At 59.2% G+C, this 17,340-nt stretch overlaps 8 protein-coding genes across 8 annotated transcripts; 4 read left to right on the top strand and 4 right to left on the bottom strand.

Annotated features, from left to right (window-relative positions):
* Positions 1-249: 249 nt before the first annotated feature.
* Positions 250-806, bottom strand: GGTG_08007 (hypothetical protein; the record flags this gene model as incomplete). Its single annotated transcript, XM_009225841.1, has 2 exons — positions 250-543; positions 581-806. 2 exons carry the CDS (start codon positions 804-806, stop codon positions 347-349), a joined length of 423 nt encoding a protein of 140 aa, XP_009224105.1. The 3' UTR covers positions 250-346.
* A 26-nt stretch (positions 807-832) lies between these two features.
* Positions 833-4,871, bottom strand: GGTG_08006 (hypothetical protein; the record flags this gene model as incomplete). Its single annotated transcript, XM_009225840.1, has 8 exons — positions 833-1,159; positions 1,217-1,950; positions 2,044-2,120; positions 2,186-2,277; positions 2,345-2,515; positions 2,578-3,072; positions 3,138-4,598; positions 4,803-4,871. 8 exons carry the CDS (start codon positions 4,869-4,871, stop codon positions 833-835), a joined length of 3,426 nt encoding a protein of 1,141 aa, XP_009224104.1.
* Positions 4,872-5,338: 467 nt separating this feature from the next.
* GGTG_08005 (hypothetical protein) lies at positions 5,339-7,493 on the top strand. Its single transcript, XM_009225839.1, has 3 exons — positions 5,339-5,639; positions 5,719-6,311; positions 7,062-7,493. Exons 1-3 carry the CDS (start codon positions 5,442-5,444, stop codon positions 7,303-7,305), a joined length of 1,035 nt encoding a protein of 344 aa, XP_009224103.1. The 5' UTR covers positions 5,339-5,441; the 3' UTR covers positions 7,306-7,493.
* Positions 7,494-7,556: 63 nt separating this feature from the next.
* GGTG_08004 (hypothetical protein) lies at positions 7,557-8,645 on the top strand (the record flags this gene model as incomplete). Its single annotated transcript, XM_009225838.1, has 3 exons — positions 7,557-7,733; positions 7,806-8,009; positions 8,094-8,645. The coding sequence occupies 3 exons, from the start codon at positions 7,557-7,559 to the stop codon at positions 8,643-8,645; spliced, it is 933 nt and encodes a 310-aa protein (XP_009224102.1).
* A 374-nt stretch (positions 8,646-9,019) lies between these two features.
* On the top strand, positions 9,020-11,397 carry GGTG_08003 (hypothetical protein; the record flags this gene model as incomplete). Its single annotated transcript, XM_009225837.1, has 1 exon — positions 9,020-11,397. The coding sequence occupies one exon, from the start codon at positions 9,020-9,022 to the stop codon at positions 11,222-11,224; it is 2,205 nt and encodes a 734-aa protein (XP_009224101.1). The 3' UTR covers positions 11,225-11,397.
* A 32-nt stretch (positions 11,398-11,429) lies between these two features.
* Positions 11,430-13,572, bottom strand: GGTG_08002 (hypothetical protein). Its single transcript, XM_009225836.1, has 3 exons — positions 12,679-13,572; positions 12,305-12,582; positions 11,430-12,223 (listed from the first exon to the last, which is right to left on the bottom strand). The coding sequence occupies exons 1-3, from the start codon at positions 12,816-12,818 to the stop codon at positions 11,817-11,819; spliced, it is 825 nt and encodes a 274-aa protein (XP_009224100.1). The 5' UTR covers positions 12,819-13,572; the 3' UTR covers positions 11,430-11,816.
* Positions 13,573-13,708: 136 nt separating this feature from the next.
* Positions 13,709-15,387, top strand: GGTG_08001 (hypothetical protein). The gene has a single exon (XM_009225835.1). The coding sequence runs from the start codon at positions 13,882-13,884 to the stop codon at positions 14,647-14,649; it is 768 nt and encodes a 255-aa protein (XP_009224099.1). The 5' UTR covers positions 13,709-13,881; the 3' UTR covers positions 14,650-15,387.
* On the bottom strand, positions 15,268-16,117 carry GGTG_08000 (hypothetical protein). The gene is made up of 2 exons (XM_009225834.1): positions 15,702-16,117; positions 15,268-15,624 (listed from the first exon to the last, which is right to left on the bottom strand). The coding sequence occupies exons 1-2, from the start codon at positions 15,890-15,892 to the stop codon at positions 15,549-15,551; spliced, it is 267 nt and encodes an 88-aa protein (XP_009224098.1). The 5' UTR covers positions 15,893-16,117; the 3' UTR covers positions 15,268-15,548.
* Between the last annotated feature and the right edge of the window lie 1,223 nt (positions 16,118-17,340).

Raw genomic sequence — 17,340 nt, 5'->3', positions numbered from 1 at the left:
GGTCCGCCGTCAAATCTGCGGGCAACCGAGGATGACAACCAGACGTCAACGTTCCTTGACCACTGGAGCGCCTCCAGTTGGTGGTCCGAGATTTAGGGGGTCCATCTCGAGCTCCGCCCAGTGTCTGCGCCTCTTTTTTTTCGCAAGACTCTGACGGAAAAATAACATGAGACACTAGCGCTGCCCATTTCTTCGCCGGCCCACGTTGCATGCATTTTCTCCTGGGTCACTCCACAATGGTATAATACGACATACCATAAGGACGTCATAGATATCGATCGCCTCTCCTAAATGACTTGACTGCTTTGCCCCTGATTTCCCCCCGGTCGACCATTGGATTCTTTATTTACCAGCGGTGAAAGGGGTCCGCGTTCAACCCGCTCATGGGCAGGGCGCCCTCGGGGAAGACTCCCGCGGAGCGCTTGCCACCGCGCCCGCCGGGTAGCATGCACGTCGACGCACGCTCGTTGACCTTTCTCACAATATCCATCTGCGGCTCCATCTTGAGCTTCCGGAGCGCGACCGGGCCGCCGCCCTGGCCATCTGGACGGCGTCGAAGACGGCCAGGGGGCACCAGCACGATGCCCAAGACGGCCATGAGGTCCGTTGCCCTTTGTGTCGACGACGCCGTAGATGTCGAGCGCCGCCTGGCCCCGTGACGCCCCCAAGATGGACACGATGCGCCCGATGGCGGCCAGGGGCGCGAAGACGGCGGCGATCTCGCCCACGATGGGGACCAGCAGGAAGATGGCCGTGAGGAACAGCAGGATCGTGCTCTTGCGCTGCTCGGCCTCCTCGACGTCCATGGCGTCGGATATGCTCTGGATCGCGTTCACGGCCGTCTCCAGCGTGAAGACGAGGGGGGGGCGACGGCCTCGACGAGGTCCTGCGGGTCCCCCGGGTAAAGGCCGAGCTTGATCTGCTCGGCGGCTTCGGGGAGGTCTTGGACCAGGGCCTTGAGCTTGTCGTAGGCCTGCTTTACGAGGTCCTGGGGGTTGATGACGTCTTCCCTCTTGTACCCCTCCGGGACGGGGTAATGGTTGAGGTCCCAGCCCGACTTTTTGCACTCCTCCTCGCTCTCGTCGTGATCGCAAGTCCAAGCGCCTCCCGGCTTTTTAGCCTCCCCAAACTTGACGGCGTCGCGGGGGATGCCTGTGGCCTCGTAAAAGTCCCGCCAGAAGTCGTCCGCCATGGAGTCGGGCAGGTATCAGTAGACAGACTCGTTCGCCTCGGCGCCCGTCGGGTCCGACCACTTGGAGTAGTCGGGCGGGCGGCGGTCGGCGAGCTGGGTCCAGTCGTGGGTCAGAGGGCTCGGCTGAGGGCAGCTGGGGAACCTGACCGTGTTGCAGCTTGGCGGCTGCCAGCCGTGGCAGTGCCTGTCGTCGCAGTACTGACACTCGACCCGGCCCCCGGTCGGGCTCCTGGGATCGAGATACTCGTCCTCCCCGTTGAACGCCTGGAGGTCCGTGGCCCAGTCGATGGTCCCCGCAAACATCATATCCTTCCACAGCTGGCGGCGTGTGCCTTTGGTCGTGGGTGTCATGTATGCAACCCACTCGTCGCCGTTGTACACGGCCATGTCCGAGTTCGACGCACCGTCGTGCCACACCTGGACCTGCTGAGCTCCCGCCGAGGTCGAAGCTCCCATCATGATCTCGTCGATTTCGGCGTTTGAAATGTAGCCCGCAGTGTCGGTGCATCTCCCCGGAGCTGCCGGAGACTCGTTTTTGGTACCCAGATAGGGGCACATGGGACCGTCGCAACCTGGTTGTGCCAACTTGAAGCTGCGCCCGTAGCTCGACTCTCCAACGAAGATCTTGGTGGTCGAGACGCCGGCATTTGTGATCATGACGAGGGCCCGCGTCCTCTCTATAAGGTTGACGTGGCTCCTGACGCAGTTACCGGTCGGGCAACCATCTGTTGCCCACTGGTTCCCAGTGTCCCATTGTCCTGATCAACCGTCAGCTTTTTGACCTAGGCTGTGTATGGCTGCATGCCTACAGGGCTGGTTTGGATCAGAAGGGGGCCAGCAGAGTGCCATACCATGGAGGTCATATGTCATGTACACAATGTAGTCCAGCACGGCGGCCATGCGGCCGATCGGAAATGCCTTGAGATACCTGCGGAAAGGGGCAAGTCAGATGGGCCACGTTCAAGGAGCTCGTGAGTTGTCAGAAGAACCCACCAGTAGCTGGCCGGCGCAGCAATGGAAAGCGTCTGCTTGCCCGAGAGCTTGCTCTTCATGACGGTCAGGAACTTGAGGGTAGTCGGCCCCGTCTGAGTCAAACCCTTCGGGGGTGCCTGAGATGTCTCTGGCGCCGGGATACTCCCAATCAAAGTCCACGCCATCCAGCCCCTCGTCGTTGAGAAACTTGGCGACGTTGGTTGCAAAAACGTTCCGGTTCTGCATGGCCTCACGGAGTATGTTGTACGTCCCGGGGTTGTTTGAGTAACCCCAGCCGCCAAACGAGATGATCCTCTTGGCTCGGCCGAGGCCTTTCTTGAAGCTTTCCCACTAGGGCGAGATTCGGGTTAGCCTCGCTGTGCAGTCTGTGTGATCTGTAGGCATCTACTAACCTGGTGGTAAGGGTCAACAATCTTCACCGTGTGGTCGTCAATGTTGATCTCTGCAAACGTCCAGTGGATCTTGGTATAGGTGCCATCCGTGTTGGCATTGCGCACGCGCTGGTGAAGGCAAGGGCGGCCGTAGTTCCAGGCTTCGTAGTAGCCAATCCGCCCATAGCCGTTTGGGGCGTTTTTGTTGTTTTTAATCTCCATTCCGCAGCTGGAAACACACCTGTTCTGCAGGGCCGAGGTGCCTGGATTCCCGGAAGAGCTCTTCTCCTCGGTACAGAACTCGGCGCTGACGCCACACTGGCCCCGGACGTTACAGTAGGCGTTCAAGGGGCAGGGTTTGAGGTCTTTGAGTTCCGTGCCGTCTGTTGGCTTCTTCGTCCCGAGCATTGTTGGGCCACACACGGCATTGGATGCCTGGTAGGGAAGGGGGCGGTCGCCCTCGGAGAGACATATGTTGACGTTGGGGGGCGGCTTCTTGCGGCCGTACCAGCACCACTGTAGATCCAACAGGAGGGAGGCGGTCAGCTTGGGAACGAGGCGCCTAGGAGTGGGTGACGTACCGTGCCGCGGTTGAGCTTCTCTATGTCGCTCACTCTCAGCCCGTTTGCCGACGCGATGCCAGCGCACGTGTCGCCGTTGACGACCATGTATGTAGCACAAGTCCCGTCGGCACCCTTCTTGGGTCGTATGTCCGGCAGAGACCCGGAGCTGCAGCAGACCCGCTGCTTCGGCTGCAGCGTGTTGCAGAAAGACTCGCCGCCGTTGAACCCTACAAAGTCCGAGAGCGAGACGCCGCACTTGGACGCCAGCGCCCAGCAGCTATCGCCCGTCACAACCGTCTCAGTCTTACAGTCTGCCCGGCGGCCGAGGGCGGCGGGCAGGGCGGCCGAGATGGTGTTGTCACGGGTAGAGTTGGCAAAGGTCGCGTTCAAGCCTCCGAGAAAGACACCGAGGGGCACGAAGCCTCCCCCGTCCTCCCGCACGGTGAGCTCTGCAGGCTCCGCCCGGGCGCTGGAACGCAGGCACATGGCCTCGCTCCAGCCCTCGACCGCGGCCTGGATGGCATCTATGTCGCCGGCGGTGTCGACGGCGAGACCGGACACGTGGTCCACGTTGCGGCCGTATCCGCACAGCTGCAGCGCCACTGTCGAACCCGAGGCAGACTTGGCCTTGTCGATGAGAGGCTTCGACACGGCCGAGAGTGCGTCCGCGCCCCGCCCGAAGGATGCCCCGAGGTGGATGCCGGCGGCAACCCCGCGGTAATAGGCAAACATTATAGTCTCGCTGCATGATGCCTGGTCTTTGAAAAATCCAACGAGCTTTTCTATGACCGTGGCTGGGGCGTCTCGCCGCGTCTCATCCAGATCATGCTGCTTGCCGGCAACAGCCAGCTCGTAGGGGAGCTTGGACTCTTTTGCTTGTGCCCTGGAAGTGGTCTGCTCGCAGGTCATATCCACGCCAGCTTGACGCCTGAGGCTCCCCTTGGCCTTGTTGCGTTCACTCTTGGAGCTAGCAGGGCTGGCATCGACGCCAGTGCCGTTGAAAAGCGAGTTGACTTGGGTATTAGCATTATCTAGAGTGCAGGTGGGGATTTTGGTAGGAGTATCTGGTGAAGTGACTGGGTACGACAAGGCAAATGTGAGGAGGACAGGCTCGTCGCACTGTTTGAAGCGATCAAACGAAGTGTAGATGGTCCAGTTTGACGAGGGCCCGGTGCACGCCGTGGGGCATGGATGAAGATCCGCATAGTAGCTCTTGGTATCATTGACCTTGTCCAAGCGGTCCAGAAGCTCGTAGTCAACGTCGACGGCCTGGCCGAGGGACGGCAGAGCAAGGAGGAAGCTGAGGAAACCAAGAGAGCGAGCCAGGCCTTGCGACCTGGACAAAGGGATACATCTCATAGCTCCGAGGCGGTAGGACAATGCAAAGAAGGTGATGGAATATGCGGGTGTGCCGAGAGACTCTCCGTCCAAGAGTCGGGCGTTGGCGGCTGTCTTTTCCGTCAAAAGCACGTCAGGGCGCTGCCATACAGATCAGCGGATCGGATACAAAAAAGGAGGGAGGGAGAGAGGCCGGAGAAGCAAAAAGAGACACTGACACCAATACCTGTTTATCCAATACCCAACCTACCTTCCCTCGTGCGGCCAGCCGACTGCGGATGTACCTATCTAGATACCTGATACTGGCCCAGCTACGTGAGAACTACCCACGTACCAGGCGCGTACCTCTACACTGGCCGAGGCACGCCTGTCCATGCAGAACAGATACTGGGCCACTGCGGGGCATTGCGGCATTGCACCCTCCCCCGTCAGGCTTACAATCGGGCTGCTGAGACGGCCCGAACAAAAGGAGCCGCATGTCCGGCATTGCGCTTCATTGTGATCTAGTTTGGGTAGCTGCTGGTGGCCTCGATGCTTGGTGGTCTTGTTACTTGGCATATTGCCTTCGCATGGAGTCGTCGTTTGGCAATGATACGTTGAATGACTCTGCTCCGTCGTTCTCGGTGGGTAATAGGTGGATGCTCTCCGTGCGAAAATGGGCCCGAGATGTCGGTCTGTCGCCGTAATAGCATCAAGCGAGTCGATATTGCGACTTCCTCTTTCGCGAGCTTCACAGGGATCGGGCAGGCAGGCAACTCCAGAGCTCGTCCATCGCACCCCAAGACGTCAACTGTCGCTCACCGGGGCGGCTGAGATTGCTGGGCTGCTGTCCATCATCACATAGCACCCCTACCTGTCTATAAAAAAAGGGTTCTATGACCCGTCAAATCAGTATGCCGCTTCTTCCTTGGAGCACCACCCTCACAAGCACCACCCAGCCGCTTCAAGTAGAGTCTACCGTACCACAGACGAGATCTCGACAAGATGCATTCGGCTTCACTCTCGTTTTTTGCTTTGGGCGCTCTCTTGAGCATCCCGGCCCTCGCCGCGCCGCACCTCGCCGCACGCGATGGGGAGGTGCCCTCACTACCGTCCGACCCCAACACGCCCCCCGGGTGCACCTGGTGGCACGACAACGAAGATGGCAGCATCCCATGCTCCCAGATTCCGGCCTTCTACGGCGTCCCCCTAAAGGACTTTCTATACTAGGTACGTGTTTTGCCGCCTCCAACCGAACACCCCGCTAACTTCGGAAAATCAGAACCCGTCCGTCACGTCCTCATGCGAGAACTTCCTCAAGGGGAAGGCGTACTGTGTCGAGGGTCCTCCCGCCCCGGCGGCTCCCCCTTCAGGGCCGTCCTCTACCACCGCCTCGGCGCCAACCCCTACCAAGACCGGGAACGGCGTCACCACGCCCACGCCTACTCAGCCTGGGATGGTGGACAACTGCAAGGCCTTCTACCTCGTCAGCAAGGGGGAGGCCTGCGGGTCCGTCATCCGCAAGAACAACATCAAGCTCTCCCAGCTCGTGGCCTGGAACCCTTCTGTCAACCCCGACTGCAGCGGCATGTGGGCCGACGTGCACGTCTGCGCCGCCACCCTCGACGGCGGGGCGGACAGCAGCCCCGGCCAGACGACGCCCGGGCAGCAGCCGACGCCCCCCTCGCAGGGCAACGGCGTCCAGACCCCGTCGCCGGTGCAGGACGGCATGACGGCGCGCTGCAAGACGTTCCACTTTGTGCGCCAGGGAGAGTCCTACTGGGGAATTTCGAACCAGTACGGTATAAGCGTGGAGGACTTTGTCCGATGGAACCCGGCCGCCCGCTCCGACTGCAGCGGTCTCTGGGCCGACACGTATGCATGCGTAGCACTCCTGTAAATCACCAGCTACCTTGCATACATGGATCCTGTTCCAGACGAGGCTTGGGGGTGTGCTCAGGGTCTGTTGGTTGTCGTTGGACAAGCTTTATTTGAGCCTCAATTGCACCCCTGACCCTGGCGGCCGCGGCTCCATCTATCCTTTTAGCGCAGCTGACGCTGGGTGACTAACATGTGGGTCACTATACTGGCACACAGTAGGTGTACATACTGCAGGCACGCTAGTCAAGCTTTACTTGGCGAGTTTCTCTCCTTTTCTTCTCCCTTGCAGGGTTGAAACTACCCCGAATGATACCATCCAGTTTCTTTGGGCCCGACGAGCTAAAGTCAGCCACCCCTAGTCGCTGCCAGCCTCACGACGTTCCTTGAGCACACTTGGAGATGTGGGATGTAAAACATGCCCCGGAGCTCAAGACCAAAAGTGCTTGGTGTAATTTCCCGGGTCCATACCTGCCAGGTATACCTGCTAGGACTCCATATAATCCGAGGCCCGGTTCGTCGATATGGCCCCCGCCAGTCCCCTGCTGGCATCAGTGGTTGCTATGTATCCGGTAGGTGGTAGTTGCCTACCGGGTATCTATGGGGTACGCAAGGCCACCAGGTTTGAGCGGCCGGACTTGCCTGTGTCCGGACTCGCTGCCGCTTTTGGGCGTCAGTCACCTGCGGAAGCCTGTCTGATATGGGGACTGGCTCTACTTCGGACATGACACGGCCCCTTGGGTCCAGAAATGTGCCACCGGCCACCTTATTCCCTGGCCGGATGAGGAAGCTCTACACGAAGCCGCACGCTTGGCACAGCGATACCGCCCGAGCTGGCATGATCTGGACGGGGCCGGCTCAGGCGGCATCCCACGATGAGCTCGTGGTCGGCCGCAGGGCCACCAGCCTCCCTGCCGAGATTGGCTTCATGGCACTCGTGCAAGACTGGTCTGCTACGCTGGCCGTAGCCCCGTCGTTTGCGTATAGGTAGCCCCCAGTAGCCCCCCCATATTCGACATCCAACGCCGGGTGGCTGTCTCTGTGGTCGTCGCAACTCGGCATAAAGGAAAGAGCGTCGGGATACGACACTCCTGACGGCCGTCCCGCCCGGTTGTGGCCTGCTGACCTGGCTCTCCTGTTAGCCGTCCCTTCTTTCTACCCACTCATGTGTGCGCACATCCTTGCCACTCACCATCCTAACCGCCCATCTTCCTTCCATTTCCCACTCCCTTCCCCGCGGCCATGAAAGGCCCTATAACCGCGGCGGTCCTCTGGCTGCACCTGCACTTCAGCCAGTCAGCGTGGGCATACGGCCCCCGCGGGGCGGCCGAGAGGGCCTTCTACTACAGCGTTTACCTGATGGAAGAAATCCGCGGCTTCCAGGGGCTCGGGGGCGAGTACAGGCTCGCGTCTGGCTGCGTGAGGACGCGCGTGGGCCTCGCAGGGCAGCTCAAGCGCTGCAACCTCGCGGAATTTCTCGACCACATCTAGAGAGCGACGCCGACGAAGACCGCGGCCGGCACCGCCGTTTTGGACACCAAACCGGACATGAGCAAGATACAGTGGCCCACGGGCAAGGGCCCTGCCAAAACAGGCAGCGTCACCACTGTTGCAGCCATCTACAAGCACGTCATGAAGGCAAAGATCAGCGGCGCCCACATCACAAACGGCGGGGCGTGGGGATACCAGGGCAACGTTGACGAGAGAGCGAAGCTGTGGTCCCTTGACGCCTAGGCCAGCACTGCGGGACCGGACGACTTCTACTCATCCCTCGAGAAGACTGGGCAGCTTGGGGCGCAGCTGGCCAATGATTGGGAAGACGCCATAGCGAAGGGCGTCATCACACCCGAGAACAAAGACCACATCAAGGCGGACGGCACATTCGCCAAGCTTACCGACGGGGCGAGAGCAGCATCTGCGGCCGTGGTCGACCTCCGCATAATCGACTCGTGGCGTCACCAGAAGGCGGGATTTGCCGACGGCGTCGGGGTCGAGCCAGCCCTCATCCCTCGCGAGGAAGGACGTCGCGTGTGGACTTTCGACAGGCCGCGAGACCCGAGATGGCCCGTCGACTCAAACCCGGCCGAGCTCTGGAACAGCGAAAAGGTCGCCAAGGCGTTCAACTACCAAGCAAAGGATTTGATGATGATCGACGGGCGAGCAACTCCCGTGGTGATTCAGATCGAGCTGGGAGTCACCGCCCAGGAAGCCGTCAAGATATTCAAGGACCGCTGGGAGACTATCAAGAAATCCCAGAGAATATGGCACATGAAGCGGCGATACAGAGCGCAAGAAGGCCGCGACATGCATGATCACCGCCCTACCAGCTAAACCCAAATGATCTAAATCCGTTGCTGTTGTGTCTTTTCGGCCATACGCTGTTGCATGTAAATCAGACAGATACCAGGTCTAGCTCCAAAGATGACGCGCTCGCATCAACCAAGGCACCATCGCGCGTCTACCTAGGATGAATTGGTGGTGTGGAGACGATTATGCCGTTGGCGCCAGTATCATTGATACATCCTGGCAGGCCCACTCAGCCCCAAGTTCCCCAGCCCTTGTGCGTTCCCCGCGTAGTGGAGATAATATGCTTATATAGCGCCCATGTAACTCACTGTTGCTCCCTCTTTTCCTTTGCCTCTTTTTTTCTGGTCTTACCCAGCTAGCCCGAAAGCCTTCACCACCCAGTCATCAAACATTGAACCATGCCTAGCTCTTTAGATAGACAAGCGCCGCCACGGCTAGCCACACTCCCGCCAGAGCTGCTGGATCAGGTCTTGGGAGCCTTGGTCTGCTCCGACATTTCACGCCTCTCACGGACCTGTTGGGACTTTTATACCCTTCTTCTCCCGAGGCTTCTGGGTGATCCGGAAAACAACAGCAAGGCCGTCCGATGGGCTTGCCACGCGGGTGTCAACAGCCTGATCGACAAAGCCGTAAATTACGGCTCGCTCGTCAGCTCGGTTGCCATAGGACGCGCCAACGTCCGGGTCCTCACCCTGGCCCTCGCGGCGAGGAGCGGGCAGGTCGGCACCTTCCAGCACCTGATCGAGCTCGGCGCCCAGGTGGACTGCCCCGGGGTCGACCACTCCGCCGTCCGCACCCTGGTTCTATCGCTAGCCAGGTCGCCTTCCCCGGACCTGCTCCGCATCTTCCTCGAGGCCAGCCCGTCGCTCGTCTCGCAGCTGCACAACCATCAGCGCACCGAGCTGCTTTTCCACGCCGTCGACGCCGCCAGCCGGAAAAGGGACGCCTGGGACGTCTCGTCCTGCCTGGAGATGGCCAGAAGGCTTATAGTCGCCGGCGCCGACCCCAACCCTAGCCCAATCTTGATGCGCTATCCAATCCACAGCCACCACGTCTTCCTGCCAACGCTTTCGGTAGCCATACGATCGCGCTCACCCGAGCTCGTGCGCCTCTTGCTGGAAAATGGCGCCCGCGTGGACTCACAGCTGGAAACCCTCTTTACCATCACGTACAGGCTCCGCAAACAGCCGTCGCCAGCAGAGCAATACCCCGAAGGTGTTGCAAGCTTCTCGCCCATTTGCGCAGTCGCATATTGGCTCGCCGAAACCCTTTCCGCCACCGAGCCATCGGTGCGCGCCCAGGACTTCCAACACCTGGCCGAGATTGGCCGTCTGTGCCTCGAGCGTGGGGCCGCAGTCAACGACAGCGTGGCGATCCAAAGAGGACGGCTCCGGTGCCTGCGAACGCCGATGATGCTCTACGTGGCCATGGTCAAGGATTGGGGGCCACCCGGCGAAGAGCCAGAGTCGGACGCCATGCAGAGGTTACGATACCTGCTTGGGATCGGCGGGGCCGGCCTGCCCGACACGCCGCGCACCCCGAGGTACGCAGTCAAGATGCGCGAGGGCCAGACTAAACCGACGGTTCGTGGGCACCACGCCTACTGGCATAGCTGGCGTACTAGGCAGCAGCTTTGGATGTCGCCTGCGCATCTCCTCATGCAGGTGTGGTCTCCCCTCGCCTCCGAGCTCCCCGCGCTTGTGCGGCCTCTCAAGCTTCTCATGTCAAAGAATGGCCCACATGTGACCTCACACCTCGGGCCGCCGCACGACCAATACGGCCCCTCGGCGGCCGAGCTTCTGGCCCTCTATATGTATATTCCTAAGTCTACAGAGCAGCCTGGCGGCATGGGGGACCATACCGATCCCGTCATGTCCGCCTGGGAATCCATCCTGGCCAGCGCAATCCAACGCCTGGAGCCCGCGGAACTCAACCGCCTTCTCAAGGACTACATCTGGTTAAAGCTGACCTGCGCCTATCACTACCACGGAACAAGCCTAGAGTGTTGCCAGGGCCCTCCATCAACCACCTACTGTGGCAGCCAATGCTGCATTGTGGCAACCTTGGCCGACGACAGACTCACGCGCCCGACCATACGGCAGCTCATCGCCGCCGGGGCCAACGTGGACCACAAGATCAGCAGCGCCGAGCCCACCCCACTGCAGAACTTTGGCCTCTGGCTCACCCACCCCCACCACCACCGCCACGAGCACCAGCACGTGCGCATGCCCGGCGTCCAGTGGGGCCACCCCCGCATGGGCGCCATCGGCCTGACCGAGGAGCGGGCGCGGCTGCTGCGCTACCTGATCAACGAGTGCGGTGCCGACCCCACGATCCCCCACAACGGCCAGACAATGGCCGAGATGCTGCGCCAAAGACTCGAGAAGGCCCGGCAGGACATCGACCAAGCGTCCGCCCTCTACGAACGCCTGGTCTTGTTTGACTTTGGCCGGCCTGGCGGCTACTCTGAGGATATGCGGAGGAGGGTTATATGGGAAGAGGAGGAGGAGGAGGAGGAGGAGGAGAAAGAGGAAGAAGTGCTCGAGACTGGGCTCAGCCAGGATGACCTAAGTGCAGTGGCTGGACTACGTCTTGGTGATTGAGACCATCTGAAGAAGCATTAGCGAGCGCAAATATTCAAGATCGAATATAGAATAGAACAAGACCAAAACTGTACCATTCGGCCAAGGCCGAGTGAATGTGCCTAAGGAGCGACCTCCCATCCCCCCCCCCACCGGATCGTGCTCCAAACGCCGTCCCGACTTTCGCAATTCATGGGTTTTAAAATTACTAATACGGTAAAACAGTCCTTTTTGAAAAGAGGAAGGGGAAGGGGACAGGGAAAGGTAAAAGGATGAAGGGGGAACTAGAAACGAGAAAAGGCCCTTGGTATCCAGCCGATGAGGCGAGGGTTATCAGCTTTTCCCTTAGTGGCAGTTCCATTATGAACAGAAAATTACATCAAGCTTGCTTTGATTCGATGAGATAAAAACGCCTAAAGAAAAACCCATGAATAGCCAGTTTTCTTCCAGATACCTTGCTCCAAGACTTGTTCCCCGAAATACATCCAAAATAATCCCGCGAAACCCGAACACCCGTGCCAGCGCTAACAATTCCTATACATAGCTCCAAATAACCACGTAAACGCTTATAGCAATCGTGACGACGCCCTCCCACTCCCAACGATCGATATTCCTATATCATGCGCCGTTGCTCAGTGCACTCCGCATCTTTCCCCAGCCAACAGATAAGATCTTCACAAGCCTGATGGTCGTCCTCGGCAGCAGGAACACCCGCGGTCGGCTCGCCGAACAAGTCCCCGACGCCGAGTGTGTCGCGGGCCACGGCCCTTTCCCGGTCCTCCCCGTCCCTGACCGGGGGATCCGCCAGGTCTTCGGGCCAATCGGCCGCCTCACTGCCCTCGCGCGGGCTGTCTGGGTAGCTGGCCGCCATTGAGGACCCGGGGGTGGCGGTACTGAGTAACGTGATCGCCATGGTCGAGTCGACGATGCGCTGCCATCCTTGCTCGCCGTACTGCTCCCGGGCCCACGCAAATTCCTGCTCGGCCTTGGCACGATGGTTCAGATGTTTTTCATCGTAGACTACGGCATGTTTCGTAAGTTATCGGCACTTCAAGAGAGCGATCGGCTTACAAGGGGTGGGTTAGACAGGGCCATGCTTACACATTGCTGGCGGGTAAACCAAGCTTTCAGGGAAGATGAGCTCGTAGATTTTTTCCCACAGGCACCTATCCTTCTCCTCGCGGGTCATGCCCTGGTGGCCTGGAGGGTGCGTGCGATCCTTGATCATTTCTTTCAAATGCTCCCCGAAGCCTTCGATCTCCGGTATGCGCCGGACACATGTCTGAACAGTGGCATAATGATCTTCAAGCGCTTTCTGGGACTGGAATGCTTTACAGCCGCGCCAGCAGAGGAACTCGTGGTGACTGTAAAGATGTGCTCTTTTGAAAGGATGAAACCTTAGCATCTGCCTTGACCAGGATCCGGCGAGAATGGGGGGGGGGGGGACAAGGAAAGCGAGGGTGGTCCCGACTTACTTGAGCTCAGGCAAAGTGAACCCACGTCCAGCGCATTCCAAGACCCGATGATACTCGAATGGCTTGCGCGCGTAGAAGGGGCAGAGCAGTAGCCGCTGGATGGCCACATTGGCGAAGCGGCGCAAGGCGTTTGCGTCCATTGATAGCTGCGCCTCTTCTTTGCCGTCTTCCGAGGATGTGGTTGTGGGAGGTTGCCTCTTTAAGGCAAAGAAGGCGACTCTCTGGCCGGGTCTCGAGAGCTATGTTTGTCTAATGGAGAAGGCAAACGGGTGGAAGGCGAACAGGCTATGGAAATATATGTGCAGACATTTTACGAGCGGAACGCCCCCCCGTGGGCTCGTGGGTAGTTGCGCACGATTTGATCCATTTGATGCAGTTTCTAGCGTGAAACCTAAAACTTTTGATCCCGTTCAGGAAAAACAATGACCGCAAATAGGTAGCCAGGGAGCCTGCAGGGAACCTGAAGGTGCCCAGCTCCCGTTTGATTTGACATACGCTCCTCCACATCGAGGCGGACCGCACCCCAGAGAACTTATAGGTACCTCCTACGTTGTATGCCTGACCCAACCACCCAGTGAATGGACATTATGGATTCAGGCCAGATGAACCAGGCTTGCCATTGGAAACGAGCCCGGGTATCGATATGTGGACGCAAGCCGACACCAGCCGATGCGCAGCGTCCGGCTTGCCCGTCTGATGTGCCCAAGCCAACGCACCTAGGTCCCAGTTGGATGAGGGCTACAGACGACTCGGGATGGCGCGCCAGCGGGTGACGCCCACCAAGGGGCCACCCGAGGCAACCATAGGCTAGTTTCGTTGCAAGCTAGAGGGTGACAGCCGGGGGTGAGCCTACATGACCAGACCCACTTTTACTTATACAGTTTCTTATTCTGTGTGTGTTACTGTGTGCCAACCGTAGAAAGACGGCACTGCGCCCAGTGCGGAGCACAGACCAGACGTCCGTGGAACCCCCTGGAGCTAAGAAACGTCATTCCTACCGTTGGGCTTCCCCTCAGCCCGTCTTGTCGCTGCAACCTTCAATTCCCACCAGCATCACGCGACCGAAAACCGAAAGGCGCCAATCATCAAGTCACCCAAGACGATCGTTCAACCCGCACCGACGGTTCATACGATCCGCGACCGAAACAGAAACCAGCAGCAGCCTCGCCAAACACTTGGCAACATAAAAAACCACACGCAACCATGGGCCGCCGCTCGTACTACGACACGGACGAGGAGCGCCTGCCCGAGGGCATGACGAGGATCGGCTACGACGCCGACACCGAGACCTACACCTTCCGCGACGCCGACGGCAGCATCTGGGAGTCGGCCCCGGGCAGCCGCTACGGCAACCTGACCAAGATCTCGGAGGGCTCGGCCTCGGCGCGACGCGCCGAGCCGCCCACCACCGGCCGCGGCAAGGGCGGCAGCGACGGCCAGCGTGCCTACAACGACGACGAAGATGATGACGACGACCACGGCGAGGACGACCACGCCCCCTTCCTGGCCCCGCCGGCCTACAGCGCGTCGGCCGCGGCCGCGACGCTGTCGACGCGCGGCGGCAGCGACGACGCCCTGCCCATGCCGTCTGCGGCCGAGGCGCGGTACCGGGACTGGCGCAAGCGGTCGTGGCGCGCCGACCTGATGCCGCTGCTGCAGTTCTTCCTCATCAGCTCGCTCTTCCTCGTCGGCATCTTCTGGATGGTCGGCGGCTTCTCGGGCGGGTCGTCGTCATCACCACCGTCCGAAAACCCCGAGCCCCAGATGCCGCCGCGCCCGTCGACCAAGCCCGCGGCCCCGGCCGGCTGCCCCGACGGCTGGGCCACGAGCGTCGTGTACAGGGGCCAGACGTGCTACATGATCGCAAAGATGCACAACATCGACCTCGACGAGCTGCTGAGCGTCAACAAGGGCGTCAACTGCGACCTGCTCCAGGTCGGCGAAATGATCTGCGTGCCCAAGGCCGAATGAGGTCGCCGCCGCTTCCGGCCTACTTTGCGGCAACTTGCTTGCTGTATTTTATCAATGACATCTCGCCGTCTGCACTTTTGGGCACTCCGAATCGCCCGACAATTCTTGGCATTTTAAATGATATGTCGAGGCGCTTGGGCCTCCTCGCTTTCCTTCGTCGCAAGGTTGTCGTCTCTTGTATTGAGTTTCTTGCCTCCCTTTCCTTGTGTTTTGTGGTCTCTCTTTTGTTTAATCAATATATCGAAGGACAGGTACATGAAGCTCCTCGGCAGTCGACTGTGTCCGCCCACTGTGCTAGACGGGGGTATAAGATGGCCCACGCCCTTGCCTCAACAACGATTGTGCAGGCAAGATTGAACTGCCAGGCGCTTCACTTTTCTTTTGTATTGGGTATTGGGATGAGTATATCACATTTGGTCACCACTCTCTTAGGATGGAGCAAAAACAATGTTTTATGGTAATCTCGATGGCAACAGTCCTCTCACTTTCAGAATATGAGGCTCAACTGAGCCATGCCATTTGATGTCGCCTTGGACTTTACCCCCTGCATTTAAGTTCGTGGAACGCTAGGGAAAGCCCAGAGCAAAATCACTGCCGTCAAGGAACCGACAAGGCAAGCACAGGTATAGACAAAGTAGATTCGATTTATGTAACCAGTAGAGGTCACGAGGTTCGGCGGCACAAACAATGACCGGCCGCGATGAAAACGCCCAAATGCCAGCCCACCCAGATAACTCCAAGCGCCTCGAATATGTACAGGACCCCATGATGCAAAGTTTCCTTGAAAGCCAAAGAAGATGTGCTCTATGGTACCAAAGTTTCGTGATTATATCCCCCAGTCGGCAATGTCGAGAAGTGTAGATGCAGTCGGTTTCGTGGTTGCGGTGTGCTCCTTCGTCTCACTGGATGTGACCGTCAAGAGCCTTCTGGACCATCCAGGGCCAGCCGAGGATCAGGGCCATGCCGGGGAAGTAGCTGTTGAGAAGGACATGTTAGCAAACGAAGCCAAAGCAAGAAAAGTCGGAGAAGGTCTGGACAGGCCGGCCACATACATTCCCAGGGTCTTTCCCCTGCGGGCAAAGGTCTTGGCCCAGTCGGCCGGCTGCGCCTTCTCGGCGATGGGCAGCCTCTGGAAGGGGTGCGGCTCAAAGGAGCGCATGGTGGTGCGCATGGCCGTCATCAGGGAGAACTGGCGGCGCTGGGCGGCGTTGCGGAGGGCGACACGGGCGACGATGGGAGACATGATGTTTGTTTTGTATGGATGTGTTCCAAAAAAGGGGAAGAGACGGAGTGGCGTGTGTTGTAGTCGTGTGACGGAGTGGAAAGGTTGGCCGGTGTACAAGTCGGTTCGTGTAAGACGACTGAGCGGTGATGTTCCTAAAAGGGACTAATGGGAGATGTTGTGCAATGTTGGATGGTGATGCAGGACAGGAGAGCTGATGACCAGGAAGACGTGCAGTGCAACCCTCTTATATCTGCCGGGCACGCACCCCCAATCCAGGCCCTCCAGCTGTGCCATATTCCGGGAAAACCCCTTGCCTTCCTACGAGCGGCGGGTTCCCGAGAGCATGGCACGCCCTCATGGCACCATGGCTGGCTGGAGATGGCCGACTACAGGGGGGGTCCAACCTAACATGGCACGTCAAAAAAAACGCGTGCAGATGACAGCTCCAGGCGGGCTGTGGAGAAAGGCATGGCATGGGACGAACAGCAAATCCCGGTTCGGCGAAAAGGCAAATGGCAGGCGGATGGGCATCAAGATTTTCCCTTTGGGGTGTAGACATGGTGCCATACGAATCCCAAATGGGCGACTATTGGCCGCCCAAAAGCGGAAGTTGGCAGCTCGCCCCGTAGAAGGCTGAGCATGTGGGTGGGACGATTCGACGGCTTTTGACCGTCACGGTCGTCCCATGCCGTCGAGCTTGAGCTGTCAGATGGGCTGATCGGGCCCCGTCGCCGTTGGGTGGTTTCTGGGGGTTTCTGGTTGGAGCCAATCACAGTGGGCCAAGACCTTGAATTTCTAGCCAATCATGGGCGACAGATGCTTCCTTCCGAAGTCGAACCACCTGGACCAAGCCTTCGCGGCCAAGGTTGTGTGGACCGCGGTCCATCAGCCCATTGAGGCTGGCCCAGGCAAATGGAAAAGACAAAGCCAGATCCCCTTCGGCCAAACGCCGCGAACCGCAGCCGCACAATCTCGGCCTTCCCCGCAAAACAAAAAAGCAATGTCGGATGAGCTGACCGAAAAAAGAAACGTGAAGAGAAATATTATGCATGGCATAACCAGCATTGGACCCTTCCATCAACAAGCAATCAACGATTCATCATCCCCCGGCGAGCCGGCCCCACCAACCTCCTCCCCCCGACCCGGGCTGGACCTGAACTGGCCGTGATAGTCGTCAGGTCTCCCGGCAACCCCCGACCGAAACAAAAACTCGATAAAGGCCCGGACTGGGCTCTCTGTGATTCATCATCCCCTTTCCTTCGCCACAACGCACGCACGCCCCGTCGCTACGCCAACTTTAGCTCGTGCTCGCGGTAGGTGATGTAGTCATTGTTGGTGTTTTCCTTTTGCACCGTGTACGTGTCGCCATCGACAGACTTGACGATGAAAACGTAGGGGATGCTGGAGTTATCGCCTGTGTTTTTGACGCGATCGCCGACATTGAAGGGCTGTCCGCGGCAGGTTTT

This window comes from Gaeumannomyces tritici, assembly GCF_000145635.1.
Source record: "Gaeumannomyces tritici R3-111a-1 unplaced genomic scaffold supercont2.4, whole genome shotgun sequence".
NCBI lineage: Eukaryota > Fungi > Ascomycota > Sordariomycetes > Magnaporthales > Magnaporthaceae > Gaeumannomyces > Gaeumannomyces tritici.
The sequence above is the reverse complement of the archived record's forward strand: the minus strand, read 5'-3'. Positions and strand labels throughout refer to the sequence as shown.

Coding starts and splice junctions, on each gene's coding strand:
- GGTG_08005 (XM_009225839.1), top strand. CDS start 5,442: ATGCATTCGGCTTCACTCTCGTTTTTTGCTTTGGGCGCTCTCTTGAGC. Junction 5,640..5,718: donor AGATTCCGGCCTTCTACGGC/GTCCCCCTAAAG, acceptor TCGGAAAATCAG/AACCCGTCCGTCACGTCCTC. Junction 6,312..7,061: donor AGCGGTCTCTGGGCCGACAC/GTATGCATGCGT, acceptor CCTTGGGTCCAG/AAATGTGCCACCGGCCACCT.
- GGTG_08002 (XM_009225836.1), bottom strand. CDS start 12,818: ATGGACGCAAACGCCTTGCGCCGCTTCGCCAATGTGGCCATCCAGCGG. Junction 12,583..12,678: donor TTCACTTTGCCTGAGCTCAA/GTAAGTCGGGAC, acceptor TCCTTTCAAAAG/AGCACATCTTTACAGTCACC. Junction 12,224..12,304: donor GGTTTACCCGCCAGCAATGT/GTAAGCATGGCC, acceptor AACATGCCGTAG/TCTACGATGAAAAACATCTG.
- GGTG_08001 (XM_009225835.1), top strand. CDS start 13,882: ATGGGCCGCCGCTCGTACTACGACACGGACGAGGAGCGCCTGCCCGAG.
- GGTG_08000 (XM_009225834.1), bottom strand. CDS start 15,892: ATGTCTCCCATCGTCGCCCGTGTCGCCCTCCGCAACGCCGCCCAGCGC. Junction 15,625..15,701: donor AGGGGAAAGACCCTGGGAAT/GTATGTGGCCGG, acceptor CCTTCTCAACAG/CTACTTCCCCGGCATGGCCC.